The sequence below is a fragment of the Chlamydotis macqueenii genome, chromosome 7, assembly GCF_036417535.1.
Source record: "Chlamydotis macqueenii isolate bChlMac1 chromosome 7, bChlMac1.mat, whole genome shotgun sequence".
In the NCBI taxonomy this organism is placed as follows: domain Eukaryota; kingdom Metazoa; phylum Chordata; class Aves; order Otidiformes; family Otididae; genus Chlamydotis; species Chlamydotis macqueenii.
This window is the reverse complement of record NC_141562.1, coordinates 30,293,638-30,317,696: the sequence shown is the minus strand read 5'-3', so window position 1 is coordinate 30,317,696 and position 24,059 is coordinate 30,293,638. Positions and strand designations below refer to the sequence as shown.

Sequence of the window (24,059 nt, the reverse complement as noted above, 5' to 3'; positions counted from 1 at the left end):
TATCCAATGACTAGCTCAGAGATGCTGAACTAGCTGACGGCAGAGCTGGCAATAAAAAAAAAAAAAATTAAAAAGAAAAACCAAACCCTGACCCATGTATTTTAATCCAAACAGACCACGCCACACAAAACAGAGATTAGCACGGGCTCTCCAGTATCATGTAATGCCTACCACAGATTCAATTGTCTTCACAGCTCCCCGGCCAGCGCCAGCTCCGCACCACGCCCTGTGGTTTCCCACTGACGCATGGGCATTCCTGCAGAACCGCGGCCCTCCAACCCCATCCCGCCCCGCAGCCGTGACGCCTGCGCCCAGCCAGCCCTCTGGCTTTGCTTTTCAGGAGACCAAGAGAACTAGGAACCCAAGGACACCACTCTGACAGCCTCCTCAGGAACCAGAAATATTCCTCCTCATGTTCCTCCAGCCCGGTTTCATTCATTTATTTCAGAAGAGCGAGGCTGACAAATAGCCTGTTTAACTTCTGGGCATCTAGGAAAATAAACTTCAGATACAGCCCCCTCAGCCCCATCCTAAGGGAGTATCAGCAATGGCCCACTGGAAAATCTGCACCACCTAAGGGAGGGAGGGAGGGAGTTGCTCGGCATCCCAACTGAATAACAAGATAATTTTGGTATCTCAATCAAAGTTTGATTTGAGAAATGAGGCTTCGTCTCCATATGAAAAAGATAAATCAATCTAGAACACACAAATGCAATTTTAGAGGAGAATATCTACTCTAGATCAAATACAGATGCAGAACCCACAGCTTCAGATTAACAGCATCTTCCCAGTTTAGTTTAATCTACTTTGGAAGTGAATTACTCTGTGCTCACAGGGGCCCTCTCATTCTCCAACAAAAGCATCCTCACACAGGAGCTACCACGTAGTAGCTCCTCGAGAGCAGACCCGTGTGCAGTTGGGGCATTGTTTCCCGCAGACCGGAGCCTCTTGCTGCGCCTCCTCTCCCTAAAAGCTGTAAAAAGTTGCTGATAGAGAAGTGCTGCCTCGCTTCACCTCGTCGATTAGAGCTTCTCAGCGCTGGGTTGCACGGCTATTCACAGCCTGCCCAGCACAATGAGATGCCACTGCTAGCCGAACAGTGTTTCAGAGTCTGGATTTTTCTTCAGTGAGGGCAATTTTTTTGCCTCTTGGAAGAATTTGTGAAATATCCTCTAAGTCTATGTTAAAATAAACAGAAGCAATTAGCGTTGTCTCCAAGCAGAATCTCCTCAGCACATCTCAAAAGGCTTTGCACGAAGTTTCCAGGGCTCGACAAGGAGCATCCCACGGGGCCAACGCGCTGCAGCTGATTGCACAATGACAGCAAGTGCCAGGAAAACTCAAGTCCGATCTGAGAGCTGACACTGACTCGTTGTGTGGGCTTGGGCAAACCACTTAACCTCTCCGCATCTCAGCTTTTCTGCCCATAAATAAAAGGAATAATACCAAGGCCCAGCTTCCCCTAGGGACTGATAGGGAGCCTTGGGTTCGTGCAGCACTTTGGAAACATGAAGTGCTACATAAGTGCTAAGTACCATTATCTAGAACTTCCACTGTCACCTTCACATGTGGGTGCAGCAGATGCTGGTGAGAAATGGCCTACAGGGGAGACTCCAGCCAAACCCAACCTACATGTTTACGCTGACGTTTCACCAGGAAAACTTTTGAGCAGCAAAAAGGAGATGTAAAGTCCCCTCCTCTCTCCTCACAACAACCAGAGCAATTTCTAGTAGAGCACCTACCCAGTGTGAGGGCTGCGCAGAGCCGTACAGGAGTCCTTTTGTCCCTTCAGATGGGTACAGCTCTCCTGTTGACAGCACAGGGGCCTCACTTCAGTGACCATATCTCAAATTTATGGCAGGTCTCCATCACGCCTCCAAACACACAACCAGAAAAACAGGAGCGTTTCTTTGAGCTCTTCTCAAACACCGCCACATGTCTTTATCTCCCTGGGCTGGGTCAATATTCACAGGAGATGCACAGCAACAATATATATCCAAACCCTTACACCACCCAGCACGTGCTCACTCCAGAAGGAAAGCAAGCACCATCCAGCTCTTACAAAGCGTGACTTAGCCCATTTCTTGCTTTGCTAGTTTCCCGACCTCCACAAGCTGGATTCAGGTCCTGCAAGGTGAAGGGACATGAGAACATAGGACACCCAAGCTCCACAGGCTGCTCCACGCATGTCCTAGAGCAAGGGTGGAAGACAATGCGAAACAGATGCTCCACTACTTATGCTTCACCAAAACCTTAATAACAGAAGCAAATATTAAAGATGCTGTTCATCCAGGACAGTTGAGCTGGAGCATGCCTTGATGAGCTACAGACATGACACGTATCTACAAAGAGCATTTTCTCCTCAGCGTCCTCATCTCTCCCCACCAACCAGTTAATCTAAACTAGAAAACTAGCTATTTGCTAATTGGAACATCTAGGAAAAGGCGTCTCTGAAAACTACTGGTGGCAACTAAACAGATACTTAGATGGGCTGTACAGCTAAATAACGGGTATCTCACGAACGTGTTCTGCAATGGCACTAAAAATAGTGTTGTTTCACCTGGAACAGCAGTTGAGCCTCTCTAGGAGATGGGGAGGAGCACGGAAGCAGAGATCTCTTGTAGGCTGTTATTATCAGTAATGAGTTTATTTTCAAATCAAAGTTGACTGTTATTCATGGCTAGAAAGGGGTGGAAATTTCAAAACATTCCTAAGAAAATACTTTGAAATACTGATTTCTTTCCTTCTGTGTTTATATAAAGCACAAAACCAAGGCAACCCCAGCTAGATCAGCTTTATGCCATTCTGTAACGAACAAGAGAAATTCATTAACCAACACATTTAACCACTTTCTGTGACTGCACCAGCAAATGAATTCAGTGGTGAGGACACTTGCCAAGACAGTGGATTTTATGCAAGTACTGGAGAATCTTCATGGAAAATAAACTTTTATTAATTAAAGAATATGATTTGCTGCTCAACACAGGGAACGGAAACACATCACATGTTCCCCATCTCTGCTCAGAGGAGCTCCAACACCAACCGGCTCCGAAGAACGGCCCATGGATGATCTCCAAGGCAAAATGCTGAGACTAGCGCATGACTAACAAACAAAGTTTCAAGAAAAATCACGATCTTTTCAGTGATCCTTAACTTAACAGGAAGAGCTATTCATTTCGCTGCATGAATGATTAATTATGAATTATTAAATCCAGCTCTACTCAGGATACTTACCCGGGGAACCAACTGCTCCAACATGTCAACAACTTTTGTTTTCTACATCTCTGAAACCAGTATCAATTCAAAACACATAGGGAGCCAGATTTTCCACAGAGGATCTGGCGTGTGCTTTCAGTGCCCAGCATCTCCAGTCCGGGCCAGACTCTGAGAGGGGCAGCAACTCTCCTGGTCTTTAGAGACAACCCTTTTCAAAGAGGACACCACAGTTATTTTTACCCCCTCTTCCCTCTCTCCCATCAGTGCGAAACACACAGGGAAGCATCTGCAGAGCAACAGCTTACTTCCTTCATCCTTACCACGCAGGAGAGCCTATCTCCCAGCCAGGAATCTGGGGAGAAGTCTGCCCACCAGCACAAGTCTCGCTGCGTTACAGCGTGCGGCGTTCACGGAGGAGGCGATTTCCTGCCCGGCAGGAAGGCAGCGGAGAGCCCTCGGCTGCTCCCAGCCTCCTGCCTGCCCAAAAGCAGCAGGCAGGGGATGGGGGGCAGTGGAAGGAGAAATTTTGAAAGGAAGAGAAAGTGCAGGGCTGCGAACACGCACTCGAACACAAAGCAGCCGGAGGATGCGCGGATATGAAAATGGGATACGTTATTATTCCATAAATTAAGTTAAAGCAACCTCAGCACATCCCAGACCTTTAATACCAGGCTGCTGCACACCAAGCCAGTTGGCTTCCAGCCTGCAAAATGTTTCAACTTCACTCAACTGAGACAAGACCCACGTTTTATTAAAACAGGTTTATCTTCCTGCAAATAAACCTCAACAGCTTTTGCACCCTGAAGAAGCAACTTTGGTTTGCCGTCTCACCCTCCTTCCCCCCGCCCACAACAAAACACACATTCAAAATCTGATGAGTGCAGAATTACCAGTTACAGCTTTCTGAACCTTGCCCACGTACAGCTGGTATGCAACAGGTTTCAGTGTTTGTTTTTATAATAAATAAAGCAAAAGTATGATGAGACAATTAAGCTCCTTGGCTCTCCTATGCCTCCTTTGAAGGCGGCCTTTTATTTTGAGACTTAAGCAAAATTGTAAAGCGGTTAATAAAACACAGGGCATTCCCTATCTCATATTTCAGCTTGTTCCAAGTAATCTAGACAGTCTTAAAATATCCAAGCTTGCCTGTCAGCCGTTTAATGAAGAAATACTAATAAAAAATAAATGTAAACCCCCAAACATACTTCCTCCTCTTCTTAAATATCTACCAGTCTGCCCCATAATCTCACTTTTCCTGATAAAAAGGGAAAAAAAAAAAAAAGGAAAAAAAACAGTTTTCCAGGCAAGCAGCAAAACCTCAACAAAATTAAAGAAGCATAAAGCCCAACTTGAACAGCAGACAAGTATGCGGAGAACAGCATGACCTTTCCTTATCACCCACTGACATGCTTAATCGTTTCCAAACAAAAAATGCTCTTTTCCACCACTTCTTCGCTCCGCCAGCACCTCCAGCGCCTGCGTGGCCGGTGAAGAGTTAAATCTCCCACTATCCCCTGCTGCCTGCGAAAAATCACGGAAACAATTGAGACATTGTCCAGTGAACAAGACTCCCAGGGACTGACATTTTTGTTTATGTCCCAGTTTTCAGCCTGTCAATTTTCACTCCCGACGTTAAAAGCCCGACTCGCCCCAATACAGCCTGCCCTCGGCTGAAAAGGCTCCACTTCATTTATTTTATTAAAGCTATGGCGTGTTTATGACTCAGAGCTCTCCCCATCCGAGGACCTGTTGGGTCCCATCCCCCTGCCCAGCGACTTCCCAACTCCGAAGAGGCTTTGCAGTGCCTTTTGCAGAGCCATTGCTGGGAAAATAACTACGCTTAGGTTAAATACCAATGTTCCTTAAAATAGGCTTTGATTGTTAACCTGGAGAGGGTAGAGGGGAAGGGAGCTGGGTACTAAGCCAGAGTGATAGGAACTTCAAAAAGAAAATTTAAAAAAAAAAAAAAGAAAAAAGAAAGAAAAAAGCCAACACCCACTCCCAATACCCAGCAGCAAAATAGAAAATACGTGTAATGGAGTAAAATAAACATCTTAGAGCAAAGCGGCGTTTTCTCGGCTGCTCTGCGGCCACATTTCCTGCCTGCGTTTTCATAATGACTGGAGCGTCAGGCCCAAAATATATCCCTCTCCTTCACCCCCGCCGTTCTCTCCCCCCTATTCCCAGCACATTTTTTTTTTCGTTACGCTCTCAATACTTTATCTCCATGAAAAGCACACACAGCGGTCACCAGCGTTTCCTGTTTGCCGAGCGTGCTTTAACTATATCACACCCTCCGCCGCTGCACTGGAATGCGCAGCATATGGCATTGTGAAAGGGTTTACTGTCGAATAATGGCAGCAATGCAGTCCTGCTGGTTTATATCAAACCCTGTCACTCTCTTCACGGAGGTCTCTCTCCTGCTCTCCGAGAGGCGAGGTAAAACACACACACGCACACGCTACTTCGAGTCTCACGTAGGACCTCAGCAGAAGCCGGCCTGGATCAAGACCTGCAAACTCAAGGCAAGGAAGATTGCAACTTGTAGAGCTGTGACTCACAGTCACCCGGGATTTGTTTCAAATCACGGTCCCCGTAATGTCTGCAGGATCCTTTTGTAGGTAGACAAAAGGTCTGTGAAAAAGTTTGTAGTTCCTCACCGTGGTTCCTGCGGGCACAGCCGGGGCGGGGGGGCTGGAGGACGGCTACGTGCCTGAGACCCTCTGCTCCAGGGTGGCTCGGCTGTCAGCCTCAGCAACTGCCCCAACTCCATCCTGGAGCGCAGCTTCGTCTTCCCCCACTTTCACAAACCAGCACTGGTGTATTTGGTGATGAAGACATCCATGCAAAAGCCTAACGTACACCGCCACCTTCCACTTCAGGTCAAAGTTTCAAACCTGCATTTTCATTTAACTGCTCACAGGTTTATTTTCATGGGGTTTTTTTTTAAGTGACTTTAAAAGAAAATGACTCACAAATAAATAAATAAATAAAGTGTGGCTTCCAACTGCAGTCAGGTTTAGCTGAGACGCTCACAAAGGTTATACTTCAAAGTGCTTTTTGTGCAGATCTTGAAATGCCTTCCCATGCCCGGATGCGTTCGGCCAGCCGACGCTGAAACGAGTAGCAATACTTTTAAAGCCCATTGAAATGCATCCATCTACCCTCTCTTCATAAAAGGAAGCCTTACTTAACAGGCATTTATTATTGCTGAACCAGGGTTGAAAGTTCAGTGTCCTTATAGACCAAAATTATCAAGATTTCTGAGTTTGCAGCCCACGTTTAAGTCCTAATGAGCTATTGTACCACATTCACTGCTGTTAACTCTTTGATGTCAGGAACCCATGCTGCTCTTTTAAACATCTCACAGGTGTCCACGGAAAAAAGTGCAAAGCTCACCTGCGCTGAAGGACAGGTAAGCAACTGTATTTTTTTTGCGTGTGTGTTTAGTCCCTCCAGCAAAATACGCAAAGACAACTACAGCATTAAATACGCATATGATAGCCAGGCCAGCCTACCAGTTCGAACTGTGAACTCGGAGTCAGGGGAGCTGCACATCGCTCCCAGCTTTGCCATTATCTGACATGCAGGATATGCTACCTTTCCGGGAAAGGGACATCAGCATACAGTGCCAGTCACACCACACGCGTACAGCAAGCGAACCACTGCTGTGCCTTGCACTGCACAGACCTCATCTCTCCTGGAATGAGGTCTTCGGAGCAGGGACAACAACCTGGCTTCCTGTGAGTACCTTGCTTATTATATCCTCTTAAATACAGGTGACAATAAAGTGATAATGAAATTACCTTTAATTTGCACCTGCTTGCTGCGCAATTACAGCAGTGAAACACGGTGTCCCACGGGAGATGTCACCATCAGGCTTGGATGACGCTTGGGAAGAGAAGGGTCCCTAATTTTCCAACTCCTGACTAAGGCATCCAATCTCAACCTCCAGTGATGGGAGTAGGATGATGCTTTCATGCAAGAGCCACGAGCCCAGCTTGGTGCCCAGGCAAGGAGCAGCTGTGCTGGCCAGAAAGTGAACAAGGTGCCAGCTCTCCAGCCGTTCTCCTCACCTATCAGTGCTGGGGCTGCTCCCTCACATTTTCTCATCATTTACTCATCCCGCAGATTCCTCAGCGCAGCGATCTGAGGTGGCCAAGCGATCGCCTACGCAGGAACGGAGCTTAACAGTCCATCTACGGCGTGAGCAGATGCTCCCTGGACGTGCTCCGGGCACGATGAGCAGAACAAGTCACTGCAGGGCGAGCTTCACCAAGGTCTTACAGCACCTCCGTAACTGCCCGGCCACACGCTCAGCTCTGGACACAGACGTGAGCAAACTTCACCTTCAGTCCAAAACACATCTGCTACCTCACGTTTACCCCTCAGGCGGCAACTGTGGAGCAACCGGCATGCCTCAGATTCACACCAGAGCTTATCCCAGGGTAACCTGTCCTGGCCATCAGAGCCCTTTAATGAGGAGCAGGTTACTTCACGTCCAGTAAACAACTTCCCTGCAAAGACCTTGGCGTGCCTGAAAAGCATCGTGATGGGAAGTCAACATGGAGCAGCTACGGCTTTAGCAATCCAAACCCTTGCTTGCTTCATGATAATTAACCATGTAGACATGCCCAACATGCAGCAACAGAAGGTCTGCTGCCAGGGAAAACTCTGTGTGCTGCAACCATTTGCGGTTTTCTAGCAATACGGCTTCCATGCAGCTGCTTGGCAAGGAAGCACGGCTGCCGATGTGCACTAAGGAAGTCTGGAGGCTTTCAGGTCCCTTCAGTCTGCTTTCCTCCACAAAATACTGTTTCCTTATTACAGGGTAGTCACATCCCTGTAACGCACAATACTGACATCAACAGAGCTCTGTGGGCATACAACAGGGCAAAATTCTGTTGTTTTGTCCTTCCTCACCAACACTATCCTTTCAGCCAGGGGAGGAGACGACAGATTTTGCACGTTTCCCACTGGGCAGATGATTAACAAGAGACCAAAGCCCTCCTTCAGGGTGTCTCCTTCTGCTACAGCCTTAGCCTTGGGAAAAAAATACGTCAGCATAAGGACAAGCTCCAGGGGAGAAGAGCTCAGGACTCACTATTCCTTCCCTTCCTCCCTTTCCTTTCTCAGTACTTGCTGGCCAGGGCGTAGGCAGAAGCCACAGCCATCTCTCAGGAAGGGGCTTTATTTCATATAAACGCTCAGTTCCAGCACCCCCCCTCAGAAAAGCGTCACTATACAAGACAGTACTTTGAGCACACACTTAAGTGTGGTCCTGAACATGGATGGACATCAGCTCACATTTAATGATTTCTTGAATCAGGGCCTAAAAAGCAAAAAGGAAGGGGAAGAGGAAGCTAGTTTCCACAGTAATAGTAGTCGAGAAGTCTTTGAGTGTTGCCAACAGGAAAAATGCGTGTTAGAGAACAGCTTGCCTCTCCTAGGAAACTAGCACAGGCTCACCTCTTTCTGCTAGCCTGCAAGGGACGCTATCAGGTTCTTAATTTGCACCAAGAAGAAGGTAGAGGGGTAGGGTTGCAAAAATAAATAAATAAATAAATAAATCCACAACCACAAAAGTTTTGGTTACTTCTTAATTCCATCAGGGAGGCCAGTCAGAAAGCACCCTTCCTCTCATATACACATGCATACGGGTCCAAACCATGCACGTGCAGGACCCCCTGCCAGCCTACCTCTCATTACCCATCTATCACTCCTACACAGGCCAGTCTGGCTGCCTTGTTGGGTAGAGCAAGGACTGGCTCAGCTCCCTTAAACTCACCAATTCCAAGAGATGAGACCTAAAGGACATCTGACACAAATGCTCATGGATATGCAGGGTCTTAATAGCACCAAAAGTAATTTTCCTCTAAGGTCTGATACATGTTAGGATTTTAGGTTTAGATTTCAAAAACTACTTCAGTTCTTTTTGTTTGTTTTTCCTGTGGGACTGCAGGGTTGTTTTTTTTTTCCTCTAAAATGCACATGTGGTAATCATCAGTTTCTCAAAACCACCTTGGGAAAGTTACTTAACATCTTTCTGGCCGCACTGGTAAAAAGAGAGGAGTGAGCAATGTTTCCCCACCTTGGGAAAGTGCTGAATGACTTTGCTCACCAGTATCAGTCAGGTACAAACGATGCTTCAAGGCAAGGTCCCCTGGAACCAGACCCTTGCAAGTAGCCCACTGTGGATTCAAAGTAAAGTCTATTTGACAAAAATTTCTAGCTTCGTTTTGTGAAATCAGGCACAGAACATTGCTTGGTGAGACATCAGGGGAGGGAGATTGTCTCACAAAGGCATCACTCCTTGTTATTTGCAACCTCTGTTGTTTTGCTTTCCAAAATGGGTCTGACCCTTGCCAAATAGGTCTGCACAGGACAGAGGAGAAAGCATCCTTCCTTTTCTTTATGTGGTGGCTTACTAAGCAGCTTCAGTTTCTTCTACAGAAGAGAGTATAGATGCGTACAGTCCAGAAAGTCAAGTATTCCATGAATCTAATCCCAGACTGCATGGACTGGTGAGAAGAGCAATAATCCTGGGCTTGAGCAACTTGGCAAACAAACGGTCCTGAGTCCAGCAATGCCAGCTTCCTTCCTTTCTTTTTAATGATAAGACTTCGCTGTTTTCTTTACCACAGCACCTGGACACAGCACACAGGTCTTGTTTAGACAGAAAATAGGAGGTTCCTATTCAAGTGGGCTCGTCTGCACGGGGATGTTTTTGTGCAAAGGCTCGAGTGTGAACTGAAAAATGCAGAACAACTATTTCGAATTATCTCTCTGTGTGGACACTGTTATTCAGCACTAAGAGTTTCTTTGTGAGGTTTAGCTTAATCCGATTCCAAAGCAGATTAAGCTAAACTGCACAAAGGACCTCTTACTGCTGAGTAAGAGTGGCCGCATGGAGAGATAATGAGAAATAGCTACTCTGAGACAGCTACTTCCACTGCATATTTGGGCTTTTCCACTTTGCATCCACAAGCCCAAAGCTGTACTGGAAAGGGAAGACTGCAGTTCTAGAATTTTGTGTAAAAACAGTGCCACGGCCAAATCACGCTCGTTAAAACTTCTGCTCTGCACACGATGGCTGCTCCTGCTCCAGTCGGCACGAGCTCTGGCTCCAAACCAGGCTGCATTATTTAATATCTACTTCTCTAAGCTCCAGATTGAATCCAGCCACAAACTTCAGCTGCAGACAGGGTGTGCGGGGAGAAGGACCTGCGGCGAGCAGCCCTGCCAAGCCTGCCACCCTCGGTACACATCATCTTTGATCTGACAGGCTCACCCATCTGGCTCTCCAGCATCACCCGGCGCTGCCGCCGCTCCTCGCCCACTGCCAAGGCCGAGCCGCCGTGCGCGGCTGCTGCAGTCCTCGTGCATGCCCTGGGCTTCGGGGACGGACCGTCTGCACTCTCTCCATTCCTCTTGGCACAACCGCTCTTCTGCAGGAGAGTTGATGGCTTGTCGATATTTAATTTTAGGCCCATGCGAGTCCCTAGAAGTTAATTTCGCATGCCTGCTCTAGCACTGTCACGTGAACGAATCCAAAACACAGCTTGGGCTTCTCTGTGCTACAATACTCTCCTAAAACATCTTCCCAGCATAGGTTTCTACCTTGAAATGTTGCTCTCTGCAGTTTTACTGTATCCCAAACTAGCTAGTCAGAAAGGCCCAGAATTTAGGGACTCATCTTTGCATCACATTTGGGAAACAGTGAGTATTTACAAACAAAAGATACGATAGGGAAGCCTGCAGTAGATGCAGTTCCAACCACACTTAAAGATCTCTGATGAGCAAGCTTTCGTCTTGCTCCCCCCTCACCCAGAGAGTGTCAATACTCAGATAAGTCAGAGAGACCTACCAGATATATTTTGGTGTGCCACAGCACACCAAAATGCCAAATCTCAAGGCTCCAGCTCACAAACAGGAGCGGCAGCACAGCCCCTCCAGGACATCAAAACTGATGCTGGTTCACCGCTGGTCTACAAACCTGCTGCTTTGGGAGGACCTGCTGAGCTGTCTCCACCAACCTCAGAGAAGCCTGGCCCTGCCTGGGAGTAGGAAGCACTGCAGCCACCTCAAGGTAAGCCATCCCAGCATTGTGGCAAAACTGAGTCCTCACAGGCACCAAGGACCAGGTTCTCCCAAAGTCCAGTCAGGTAATTCACAAGAAACAGATGTTCAATAGATTGCACCACACATCTCATAACACCCCTACTCAACTGCCTTCTCCTGGAGCAACGCTTAGGGTTGCCAGCTCCTAGAATTTTACAGCCAGTCTAACAACACTTGGTATTTTTCTTCAAGTGTGGCAGCCTTGAAGTCAAGTGTTTAGGGAAGAACCTCAGCCTTCACTTAAAGCACACAGCAAGCTCCTGAACTGCTGTAGAGAAAAGTTTGAGAATGAGCGGAGTATACCCTGCAGGCTCAGGAACCAGAGAACAAATAAAGAGAATACAAAATGTATTATTTAAGAAACAGAAAACAAACAAAAACAACACCAAAAAAACCCCACCAATCCTCACGATCTTTTGAGGCTTGACTCATGATCCCAGAACAATTGAGGTTGGCAGTACTATACATTTTACAGCATTTATTCACAGCTGAAATATCCCAACGTCCAAACACTTCAGAGTTCTTGGAGCTATTCGCAGATCTCCTGACTACAGCCAAGCGTGACAATTCATCCCAGCTGCCAGTCCAGCCCCAAGGTGTCTTCTGAAGGTGCTTTTGTGCTGACTGATGTTTGCAGAAGCATTAAATTCCTGCTTACTTCACAGTAAAAGGTACAAGCCTGCCTGTTTCCCCAGTCTCGACGTTAAAGCAGGGGGGTTACCTCCAGTACCTAAATAAGGTCTGCAGAGGACAGACATTGTGCCACAGAGCAAACACAACAGCATGAAGCAGTCCTCTAAAGTCTGAACTATTCTGCAAAAATATCAAATTATCAAGTGAATTACTTCTTTGGAATCCACAATTCTTCTATGCTCAGCATTAACCAAGCACTAGGCTTCCCATTCATATTTAGTGGGTACTGAATATAATCTGTGTGTTTTATAGGAATCCATCCAAAATAATTTTATTGTGCTGCTGGTAGGTGAATTCTATACTTAGCCCTTAACAGTCAGGTTTGAACAGATTATTTTTTTTAAGACAATCCTTCCCAACAGAAAAAAAAAAAAAAATCAAAAGGAATCAGTGGTGAAAGATTTAACCACAAAATTCTCAGCAAGTTTAATTTGTTCTGCGGCTTAATGCCATGCACCTCCAAAAATTCAGGACAAGATGTTTGCACACTTTTGGGCACGTATTAATGAAACATTTTGTTTACTTTGCAACTGCCAGAGCAATTAGTCGAATAAAGGAAAGAGCATTTAAAAGGGAGAGAGTCACTAAAGGAGCTTTCCAATTAAGTCTGCACGGATATTTCTGCAGCGTGAGTCTCGGGGATCTGTGTGCTGGGTCCAAGCACCATGGTGTGACCTATCTGCCATCAGGGATTGCGAGGGTACCAGTGCAGCCCCCTCCTCCTCCCCATGCATGTGCCTCTCTCGGTACCAGGCACCGACATGAATGATGCCCAACACCTTCCCCCCACAACACCACCATGTTCCTGCAACTCTCACCACAGTCTGCGTACTCAGAGGATCGCCCTGCACATCTCCAGGGTGTTCCACCACAGGCACACACAGCCTGAAATCCAAGAACATCTCAAGAGGCTACTGCAGAGGAAGAACAGCCTCTCTACAACAAAATATTAAAGATAAACAAAGCAAGAGCTTTAAAAGCCCTCATGGGGCACTGCAAATGGAAGCTGCAAGACATTCCAGATGGCCTTATACATACAGGGCAGTGTCTGGATGAACCCCACTCGTGGCCTGTTTGAAGGGACACTACAGGCAAATTTTTAAATCTAAAACAAACCTCGTGATTACTTGTAGGTATTCAACTTTTCTTTCAAAGCACATAAGCATAAATCGCATGAGACTGAAGGAACCAGGGACCAGGCAGGGCAGACTGCGCAGCTTCAACTATAACCGACCTGGGAAACAACTCCTGGTCTCTCCAAACTGCCCACGCACGTCAAAGAGGTTAAGAACGCAGCCTATGTTTCAGACAGTTTTTCCTTAAATTTTGAGTTCTGCTTGCTGTATTGTTTTGAAAACACACCTTTACCTCCTTAAGGACAAAAAAAAAAAAAGAGGAAAAAATTAGATACGCTACTGCGCAGTGATTCTTTGTTCTTGGGGATTCAGACTGCTTTACGGCTGCGTTCACTGCATATTGGAAAATCCAGGCCAAATAGTACTAGAAGTCCTCTCCCAAGGTAACATCTACATTTACTTCAAAAGGCCTCCCTGCAGAAAAAAAAAATGCAGGAATTTTTAAAACCTTTAACTGTTTTGTAAGAAATAGGCTGTACCAAACCACCACCATTTTGGGTCCAGAATGTTTTTGCCTGGTACAAAAGACGCTAAAAGCAAGTCTCTGTACAGCCGAGACGGCAGGAGGCAGGAACCTGGGACTGGTCTTTTTTTTTTTTTTCCAGCCATACTCATACCCAAAACAGGGTATGGTACAGTCAGAACATTTACTTTGCAGAGAACATGGAAGAACAGCACTGTTTTTCTCCTTAAGGTTGTAGGAAGGCATGAATGGGAAAAAAAACGGTTTTAAAGGAGCTTGCTTTCTGTAGCGAGCGGATTTTGGAGATCCTTGTGCAGACATATCACACTCATTTTCCCTTGCCTGTCCACACCACACTAGAAAATTTTCCTGTGAGAATCTCACTCCCAGGGCATCCAGATCTCATCATCACGCTGGCGCACGCGCGTGGAGCAGATCGGGTGCACACTGAACACGGGATTTCAGGACAACTAGCACCTTTCCCACTTAGAGAAGCACACAAGGCACCCAGCTAGGGTCTGCTTTACACCCAAAAACTTCCTGCTAAAACTGTTTTACAAAGTCTTAATACCTTCAATGAAATCAAAGGTCAGGAAAAAAGGGGAGAAATAACCATTAAAACCCTTTTAAAAAATCCCAGCCTCATAACAGTACTATCCACAAGCTGAATTCAAAATTTTGCCCTAGCAAGCTTAATAGCATACTATTAAAACAATTTTTCCCCTAGTTTTCTTTCACCTTTGGACACAGATAAGCAGCATGACTGTGCCAGAGCAAGATGCAAGAGTCTTACAAGACGAGTGAAGCACCTAAATGCAAATAAATGCATTGCTCTTAAATGGAGCCTCATGCTGTACCTTCCTCAAGACACGCTGAACATAATTTCAGTTTAATATTCTGTTTCTCATTATGGGCCTTGGAGACTCTCTTGAGCACCATGAAAAGCAGTATTAACCCAGCCCTCAGCACTGGGGGCAATCCAGCCAAATTATTCATGCTGGTCTTTTGCTTCGATTTTTGTAGTCTTAACTTAATGTTCTTAAACAAATCTGAAAGGAAGACGGCTGACAAATAGTACAGACTTTACTTAAGGCATTACAGACGGCCATGTTCTGCAGCCCTGAGTCATTAAGCTAAAAACCCGCGCTGAAGCCAAGGGGAGTTTCACCGGAGCTGGGCGTAGAGGCTGCATCCCTGACACAGAGCTCATGGCAATCAGAGCCAAGCACTGAGAAGTAAGAGCATTAAAAAAGAAAAAAAAAAAAAGAAAGGAAAAATGAAGAAAAAAAAAAAAACTAAAAGGAAGGAAAAAGGGGAGAGGAAAAAAAAAAAAAAAGGAAAAAAAACCCCAAACCTCACACACTCTCCTTTCCTCTCTTTTTAATCTAGCTATAAAGATTACCCTCAAATCCTGATTTCAGAGACAAGGGAAAGATAAGAAATTATTTGCAGGTGTTAGCATTTTTCTATAGATCTTCAGGGCAGCATAAGTGATTTCAGGATGAAAAACTGGCACGGGTACACTTGGCAGGCAGACAAGACCCAACAACATGGTTGGAGAACCAGTTTCTATCCCTATACATTACCCACTACGCTCACACAGAAACATCAGCATGCCCACGAAGTATCCCTCATTGTTCCATAAAAAGATGAATCGTTGTTTTCCCGTCTGCAGAAATGGGTGCAGAGCCTTGCACAAGAGCGGTCAGGTCCCAGGTGCTGTGGGCAGGCAGAGCAGCGATGAACAAACAGGGACAGGAGAGCAGCCTGACATCCCAGGGCAACCGGCATCTGCAGCCGCTTCATCTCCCCCAAATGCCGTTACCCGCTCTAACTTCATTTACCAAAAATAAGACCATTTTTACTCCACAGAATGAATGCAGCCTGGGGCGAATGCCAGGAAAAAAGAGTGGAAAAAAGCTGCCTCTTATTTATTTATTTTAACAGAACAAGGCAAAACAGTTTGCTACTAGAAATAAACATTAAACCTTGCAGACCCCCCCCTCCCTCAAACCCCCACAGCTCCCCCTGTCCCTCCCTCCCTCCTCCTCCTCTCTCTCCAACATTGTAAGTAGCACAAAAGATCACATTACAAATGCCAGCTGTGGCTCTTTTGGAAGGTGGCCTCCATCTTGGAGGTAGTATATGTTCCTCACGGCCTAAGTGGTTGCTATGGTAAATATGCTTTTTATTGAATAGCAGAGTGAAACAGCTTTTAAAGAGACCCATAAGAACCCCATAAATAGTCAAAATACAAGGCAGATCAACCTCAGCCTCCCTGGAAACAGGTTTCTCTTTATTTTCCAAAATGATCACCATTTTTGATCCCTTTTTTCTGTGTGTGTATGTTGTCCACTTGCCTCTAACCACCCCCCCCCCCCAACCAGATGGAGAGCGTGGAGAGGGCCGGGGGAGCCAGGACCCCAACCAGCACCCCCGTACAACAAGCTGCTTTAAAAGCCAAAGGCAAGCACCCACTCTCCTGTGCAGCGGGAGGCTGCGGGGACAGCGGGTGCTCAGCACTGGGAAGCGCAGATGATCGCCAGCAAAGCTACCCACCCAACCCAGTTTGCTACCAGCCAGGAGAAACCTCCTGCTCCCCCGCCATCGCCTCCCACAAGCCCGACACTGCTCCGCCACGCCAGCCCCAGAGCCCCGGGAACGCTCCCATCCCCATGCCGGGGGAATCTCCTCAAAAACGTTCACTATGATTTTAGATTTCTAACAAAGCAAATGTGCACCTTGGATGATCTACCAGCTACATCAGCTTTAGGCTGTATAACAAAAGATAAAGAACAAGCAGTGTTTCTTTTCCTGGGATGCACTTTGTTATCCCTTGGTTACAACAAAGTTTAAAAAAAAAAAAAAAAAAAACCACCACAAAAAACACATTTAAAACTCAATGATAAATTATTTCAGAAGACATATTCTCAGCCACTACGTGCCATCTTCTCCAGAAACAAATTTCCCAGATGGACGCTCAGAGCTAAGATGCTCCTAACATTAGGTGGCAGTTACACCAGCTATGGGCAAGGATGGGCCAACGCATACTGCCCCTCTTGCATAACGCCACATAAACAAACAGTTTCCTTTCAGACCTCTAGAGATAGCATTTTAGAAAATAATCTAAAACACCAAATCCCTCTCATGTAAATTTGGATTGAACATTCCAAACTCAACATTGGTTTTTATAATAGAAGCAAGAAAATTTAACCGAGAAGTTAATTTAAAGGGCTATTTTTAGCAATACTACTTATTATAAAGAGAGGTTTATATTTTGCTGGTAAGTAGCAAAAATTTGATAACACTTTTTAAACTAAACGAGAAATCATCACAACACAAAGGGACACGTGCCCTGTTGAGCTTGGCTCTGTTGAGCCTTCACCCAGATAAAATGCTGACCAACTCTCACAAACTTTCATTCAAGATTTTGCAATAAGATACGATTTCTTTAGTAAAGGCCATAGAATCAGGCTTGGGTTTTATTTTTTTTAACGCTTTCCAAAAGTGTCTCTTCATTCTCTCCAGTTCAGCATTGTCAGATGTATATACCAGCCTGACTGGACTTCACTGCCACTAAGTAATTCTGCAGTGTGTACAAGCATTTTCAGCTCTCTGCACTCCTCTGAGGCACATGAACGATAATTTCATAAACATCCCAGCAGCAGTAAATGTATTCCCTCCTTTTACCATGGGCTCATTAGGATTTTGTTTGGTTTGAAGTATTACTCTTTTGGTTTGTATAAAAGAAAACTGATGACAAGCAATGCCATTAATGTCAAACGCCTTTTTTTTTTTAAAAAAAAACAAAAAACAAAAGAAGAACATCTTTCTGCATTTACTTACAACAATGTGTGCTGGAGATGGAGACCTAGCATCCTTGAGGGCTTGTCTACTCTGAAGGCTCCCTGCCTGAACATCAAGCAGTGGCCATTTCATCTGCAGATACTGGATGGAGGAAACAAAAATGGGGAAAGAAAAATGAGTTCAGAAAAGAAAGGCAAAAAAATAACAAACCTTAGATAACATGAGTAAAAAGATATAAATTAAAACTTATGCAAGGAACTGAAACAAAAATTAAGACGACTTTGCATGTTTGTGGAGACAGAATCCGTGCAGAACACTAAGAATTTCATACCACCACATTACAGTTCAGGAAAAAGAAAATAAAGTTGATTGCAAAAACAGCATTACATTGATTTTATTAATCGTAGCAAATCTAGAAGAAGAATAAAACCCACACAGAAACAAAATATCAAAACCATGGAGAGGATGGGGCAAGGGAGGGGAAGGTGGATTATCAGTCTCAGGAGAGTGAAAACATGTATTGTGGGTTAAAAATATGAGCTCATTATTTAATGGATCACCTGTAAGCCTTCTTTCAACAAATGCACCATGTCAAGTCCTCCAGCTTCCCAGCACTGTACAAGCCCTAAAAGCAGAGGTATACCCCAAAAAGACCCAGTACTGCTGGGTCTTAGCATCTATTTTCTCCGCTTTTCATCGATTTTGAAAGTCACCATGGATTATTTTCTTCTAACTCATTATCATCAGGAGAAAACCTTCTGCTGGACAACCCTTAAGGGACTTGCACAGCGTAGCTTATTCAATTACAAGGCCAAACTTAATAAGCTCTCCCATTGACGATGTCCAAGCCCAAGCACAGGCTGGTGCACTCAGGCTCAGCTGTGCTGGCTGGGCGGTCGGGGACAGCCACAACTTCTCCATGTCACTGTCACCAGCAGATAGGCTGAATACACACAGGCAGGGAATCTGCAGCGTAAGAGGGTGTTGATTCAAAAGAAAAAAAAAAAAACAAAACCCAAAAACTTAAATACATTTCAAGAAGGAGCAGAACATTCCCACAGATATAACCAGCATCAAATATCAACTAAAACTTCTGCTCTTGGGCACATGCATCCTCTCGCTAAACTCACTGGAGGAGCCACGCATTCCAGTCGGATCGCACAGCGGAGCTCAAGTCTTCCACCAAATGGGTGACGTCTCGAACTGGTACCCAGGCTGCTGCATCAGAAGTGCTCGATTTTGACCAAAAGCAGCCCCGCAGAGAAATGAGTTCACCCAAACACTCAGAGGCACAGTACATCTAAATATAATTCCAGCCCAAGCTTTTCTCTCCGCACGGTGCTGCGCTGTGCCGATCAGGCACACTGGTTAATACGTGATCTCTAAGAGCCCCACATCATGCTGGAAGAAGCGCATATGGCCACATACCTCCAGCCCCCTCCCAGAACTAAGAAAAAGAGCTGCATGCACAGATCAGGCCACTGCAGAAGATCCTATTTAGCGCTAGACTCTGGTTGAACCTAACGGATCTATTCCTAGAAAATATCTAGAGAAATAGTTATGTTTACCCATTCCATTTTCTTTTTTAAGAGTAATCTTGAAGGAGAACCACACACGAACAACCCCTGCCACCCCAGGCAAACAACGGAAGCTGTATCTAAATCTCCATGAAGGAAGGAAGGAGATCTGGTTCCATGCTTTCAGCACATCACTATCACATTTGCTCACGTATGCAAAACATTTGCTAGCATGCGAGGCCTTGTTTGCTGCAAGGCCCTGGGCACCAAGGTGACCAAAAGCAGGAGTCAGCAGGAGGATGCATTACCAATTCCCATCGCTTGGAGGGCCTGAACGACCGGAATGCAAATAAACATAACCATACTCTGGATTTGTGCCCCATACGAGTTCCTCAAGTTCCAAGAAGTCTTGTTTTTATTCATCTTCACATTGGGGATTTGTGCAATGTGGACCAGAATGTTTCAGCACTTCTTAAAAACAAGAAATAAAACCCAAACAAACCAGAACTAGTCTACCATAAGCGACATTTCTAACTCTTACGACTCGATTGTAAGCCTCCAGATATTTGATCGCTTGTATCAAATCCCTGCTCTTCAATATAGACAACCACAACATAAATTTTAAAGTTGAGATGATGTTGAAGTAACTTTCTAACCCTTTGTGGTTTCAAAAAAGTACTTAAAAATGCAAGCCAAGTGCAAAGAAAATGAACCCAAAACCTAAGCTGACTGAGAGCTTCTTAACTTGAGGGGAAATCCGATACATTTCAGATTTGTGGACGGTACTATTAAACAAATCAACTGCTACATTTTTAGAAGTCCATCAGTTGTCTTAGTGCTCGCAACACCGCCACATAAGCAGGCACATGAATTTGCAGAAAGGTTCTTAATGGGTTGCAACTACTATCAGCTTCCTCAGGTTTTTCAGCCAGCTAGTGAAGTATTTTTCTCTTCTTCCAAGGAAAACGTCCTCAGAGGATGCATGTCTCACAGTACACAGACCTGTTTCAAACTCCTCTCATTTCAGAGAGTGAGAAGTTACAGCTACTACGGCCAAAGCACTTACAAGAACCCACCAGCTCAACCCATGGCGTTTCAGGAAATGGCCACTAAGCTGTTACCCACCAAAATAAACCAACCATCCTCATTTTTCCATGACCACTCCAAGACCATGAGCAACCCTGGAACATTTCTACAACTATGACAACCCATGAAGGAGCTCAGGTCGGCAGCTGTCCTACAAGACAAGCCAAGAAACATGTGGGCGTCTCTAAGACTGCAGCGTGAGCAAGCTCACACCAGACCCCGTCCTGTCAGTAAGTACTGCAGGGACTACGAAGCCTTCAGGACTGTCAGTTCTGCTAGCTTTTACTAGCAATAAATTCCCTTAGAAGAAACACAGCAAGACAGTATGGTGATTCCTGCTCCACCTCAATCTCACAAGAGCCCATACTTTCGGCATGCATGCTCCCACACCAGGCTGACTAGTCTAAGCACAAGATGAAAGTTTCAGAAGATCCTACTGCTACTTTGCTTTTCTGCTTTTAAACCCCTTAGTGTGGACTCCAACAAAGTTCTCCTCTTACCCTGCCCTGCCAAAGGGGATCCAAGAAGTCTTACAGTGCAAAGGCTAAAACACAGCCAAAGTTGCTTCTCCTCTTGGACACACACACGGAGCCCAGTAGGAACGGTCCAAACCCAGAGGGCCCAGTTCTGCACACAAGCACAATGCAGACAGCTTCCGTTTCCACCAAAGGGTAACACACCAGTGGGGGAAAAAAAATAAAATAAAATAAACAGCCCCCACGGAAAACAGTAACGCGCAAGGGTCAATAAAACAACTTCCACGAGCTCTACCAAGTGGCCAGGCTCCAAAGCAGCATCCCGGCCCCGCCAAGGGCAAGACGTTCTGTCCGCCAGATAAACAGAGAGGGCCAGAGCCTGCAGCCAACGCCTGCGTCAAGCTAATGAACCCACAGCTTCAACGGCGGGATGTTTGCAAAAATAAATAAATAAATAAATAAAGTAAGTCAAATTTGCTGGCTTCAACATGCCAGCCCTGTTGATAAAGTATGAAATATTAGCATTGTTTAAGGTGACGAGCCTGACTCAAGGCCTCCCCATCCAAGAATTGTCATGCCTGTAACACAATATTGATGTGGTGGCTTATAATTCTTACTTTACATAAAAGCTTCATTGTGTGCCAAATTCAATCTCCACAGGCTACCTGAGCCACAGATTTTTACGAGTCTACATTTCAGCGCTGCGAGTCTACAATACACATAATTTTCAATTATGTTAGGGCAGAACAGGATCACTGCCTATATAACATTACTGGTTGGAGGAAATGAGACTCAGCCCTACTGCCGAGAGAGCTAACTGGATCCAGATGGCGGGCCGAGCGAGGCGGCCGTCCGAGGGAGCGACGTCGCCGCAGCCGCCCCCTCCGCAGCGCTCTCTTTCACGGCGGAGGGAGAAGGCCGAGCCGCCAGCCGTCGCCGGGGCTCGGAGGGGAGGATGCTGGGGCAGAGGGGGAGTCGCATCAGGGCTGGGGAGGGCGAAGGACAAAGGGGAGAGGCGCGATTGCTTTCACAGGTTTACTACTGCTGCCCTACGCCGTGATATTCTTATTAAAGAGGAGAAAAATTAAGTCCCGTTACAGCAGAGAGGTAAATCCTTTCCTTCCTCGAGCAACTAAATAGCAGGAAATCCTCTTCTCTCGGCCCTAAATGCAGATTTGAGCCAGACGGTTCCTCTGATTTGCAAGGAGTCCACAAAAATCCGAAGCCGACTTTCCCAGCCTTCTGACACTGCTTTCACATTCCTGCACCGGGGGGGAAAGGGTAGGAGGGAGGGAAGTTCCCACCATCCTGCTCCCGCAAGCGCTGGACACTTGCTCGCTCCTCTCCTGCTTCTGTCTCTCAGTGTGGAAATCAGGAGTTGCCTGTACAAACACTGAACTTTTCAACAAATTAACTCTAACAAATCTGTGCGAATTATTTCGGAGTAAAACTGTTGAAATGGGCTCTGCTGGCCTGTTTCTAACATTTTTTAAAATAATGTCATCTCGGCGTAAGTATTTTATTCCCTGTTTAACAATATGATCTGATGGGGATCATTAGCATGTGTGTGTTTAAAAAAAAAAAAAAAAGAAGAAGAAAAGTTTTATGGGAAGTCTCAGAGAGCTTAAGCAAAATAATTGTTAAGCTCCAGGCCTCCGCACAAAAATTAAAACACGTATGGGGAGAGCATACTTGAGAGAAACCAAAGCTTTTAAAAAGGCTGTTAAATTGTCAGCACAAGGGAAAAGGCAAATGATTTGAACAGCCCAGATTTTTTCTTCTGTGGAAGGAAAATAATAAATTAAAAAAAAAAAAAAATCCTATCCTGCACTCCTGTGAGCACCATGTCCACACCTCCCATCTGCAACCAGAAGGTCCTGCAAAGCACAGACCCAACCCACAGCAGCCCTGCAGCCCACCCCCCAGATACCACCCAAAGCCGCTGATTCCTGGGCACCGGCAGGGATAACAAATATCTTTCCCAAGATTTCACAGCAGAGTTGGTCAAAAGCAGCTAAAATTCACATCCAAGATGAGAGGACGGTGGAAAATGTCACTGAGGGCCAGCAGCCACCCCCCGGGCCAGGGCCCGGCTCGCAGCGCTGCGGCCCCCGTGGAAGGGATGGCACAGAGCTCGCAGGTGTTTCCTGCGCTGGTGTCCAACCTGCGCCTGCTCCCATGTCACGCTATTGTTTTCACTGCTGGAATGCCCTACAAGCCATGTCCCACACCATATAAATACATAAGTGCTGGTTTTTTTTTTTTTCTTTAAAAAAAAAAAAAAAAGCTGTATTTTTAAACAGAGAGAAAGCTGCACAACACTTTCCAGCTCAGGTTTCCTGCAGCTGGTGCTTATTAGCTCCCAGGAACTGGAACAAGCAGAAGCAGAGCTCCTAGAGTCAGCCTGATGCCACCAGCCTCCAGCACCTCCCCTAACCGTGGGACCATATCTCCACCTTCAGACCCTGCACCTTCTCCCTGGATCCCAACGTGCCCTGCCCACAGAAATATTCCTGATTCTAATTTTGCTGTTAGTCTCTCCCTTGGCCAGCGCTGCAGAATCACATGGAAGTACAAGCCTGGACACCAACTTGGAAGCTCAGGAGTTTCTCTGATATTTAGTTAGCAACTCTTCTGGGAGGGGACATCTAGACAAATTTTAACCAGAGACAACACAGTAGTAACCCAGTGGAGCGCAATGCTGAGGGGAGGGCCTGAGATTTATTGGGAAGGCAACAGGAATGAGGATGGAGCTTAACGAGATTGTAATTGCTCTCTGCGGACAACAAAAATAGCTGCAAGAGGATACTCGTTTTGGTACCTACAAAGAAAGACCTGCAACCTGCGAGTGTCCCCACTTAAGTCAGAAGGCAAAGACTCCAAGGATTTGAAAGCAAACCCTCAGCTGCCGCTCCATCCCTTAATTTACCTCGACCTCTTATTTTTGGTCTTCAGTTATTACCTTGTTTGCAGATGCGCAGTAAGAATAAAATCTGAAGGATTTATTTTAAATAACTGCAGGAGGTTGCTGAAGGAACTTTAAAAGGGCCTTCTATTCCTCGCAGATCTGCAATGTCTGGAATTTTTTGTATGAGGAGTAATAGACACCACCCACAACGTTCAGCCCTTCTCCAGAATATGCAGTGTACCACGACAAGGCACAGGGGAGCCGCTCAAAACGAGAGCGACAAGGCTTATTTCAATGAGACTGATCCTCTCCACAGAAAAGATTTCCCCACTGCATTCAAGAAATGAAAGCATGAATTTGTAAAACACAAAAGTATTTACCGCATATCTCCAATTTTTTTTTTTAAAACCAATATCACCCTTTAAACTACTGCAACACTGCAAAAATAAATTATTAAATAAAATACATAAACAGGGAAAAAGTGACACAAAAAAGAGGAACTGGTAAGTGTGTGTACCTGCACAGACACAGGCACAGAGGGCATTTCATCCTCTTCCCAATTTAAAATGTCACTTATTCACCAGCACTGGTATCAGCCAAACCAATCTTGTGAAATATTCCTGAACAAGACATTTC

At 45.7% G+C, this 24,059-nt stretch overlaps 1 protein-coding gene across 18 annotated transcripts in view; it reads right to left on the bottom strand.

The window, feature by feature from the left end:
* TCF7L2 (transcription factor 7 like 2) overlaps positions 1-24,059 on the bottom strand; it is a 178,607-nt gene that overhangs the window by 96,730 nt on the left and 57,818 nt on the right. For 15 of the 18 annotated variants that reach the window (XM_086751724.1, XM_086751714.1, XM_086751718.1 and 12 more), the window contains exon 4: positions 17,476-17,577. The exons of the other annotated variants lie outside the window; for them this stretch is intronic. In XM_086751724.1, the coding sequence (XP_086607850.1) occupies positions 17,476-17,577 (102 nt within the window). The remainder of the gene's footprint in view (positions 1-17,475; positions 17,578-24,059) is intronic. 18 annotated transcript variants of the gene reach the window in all.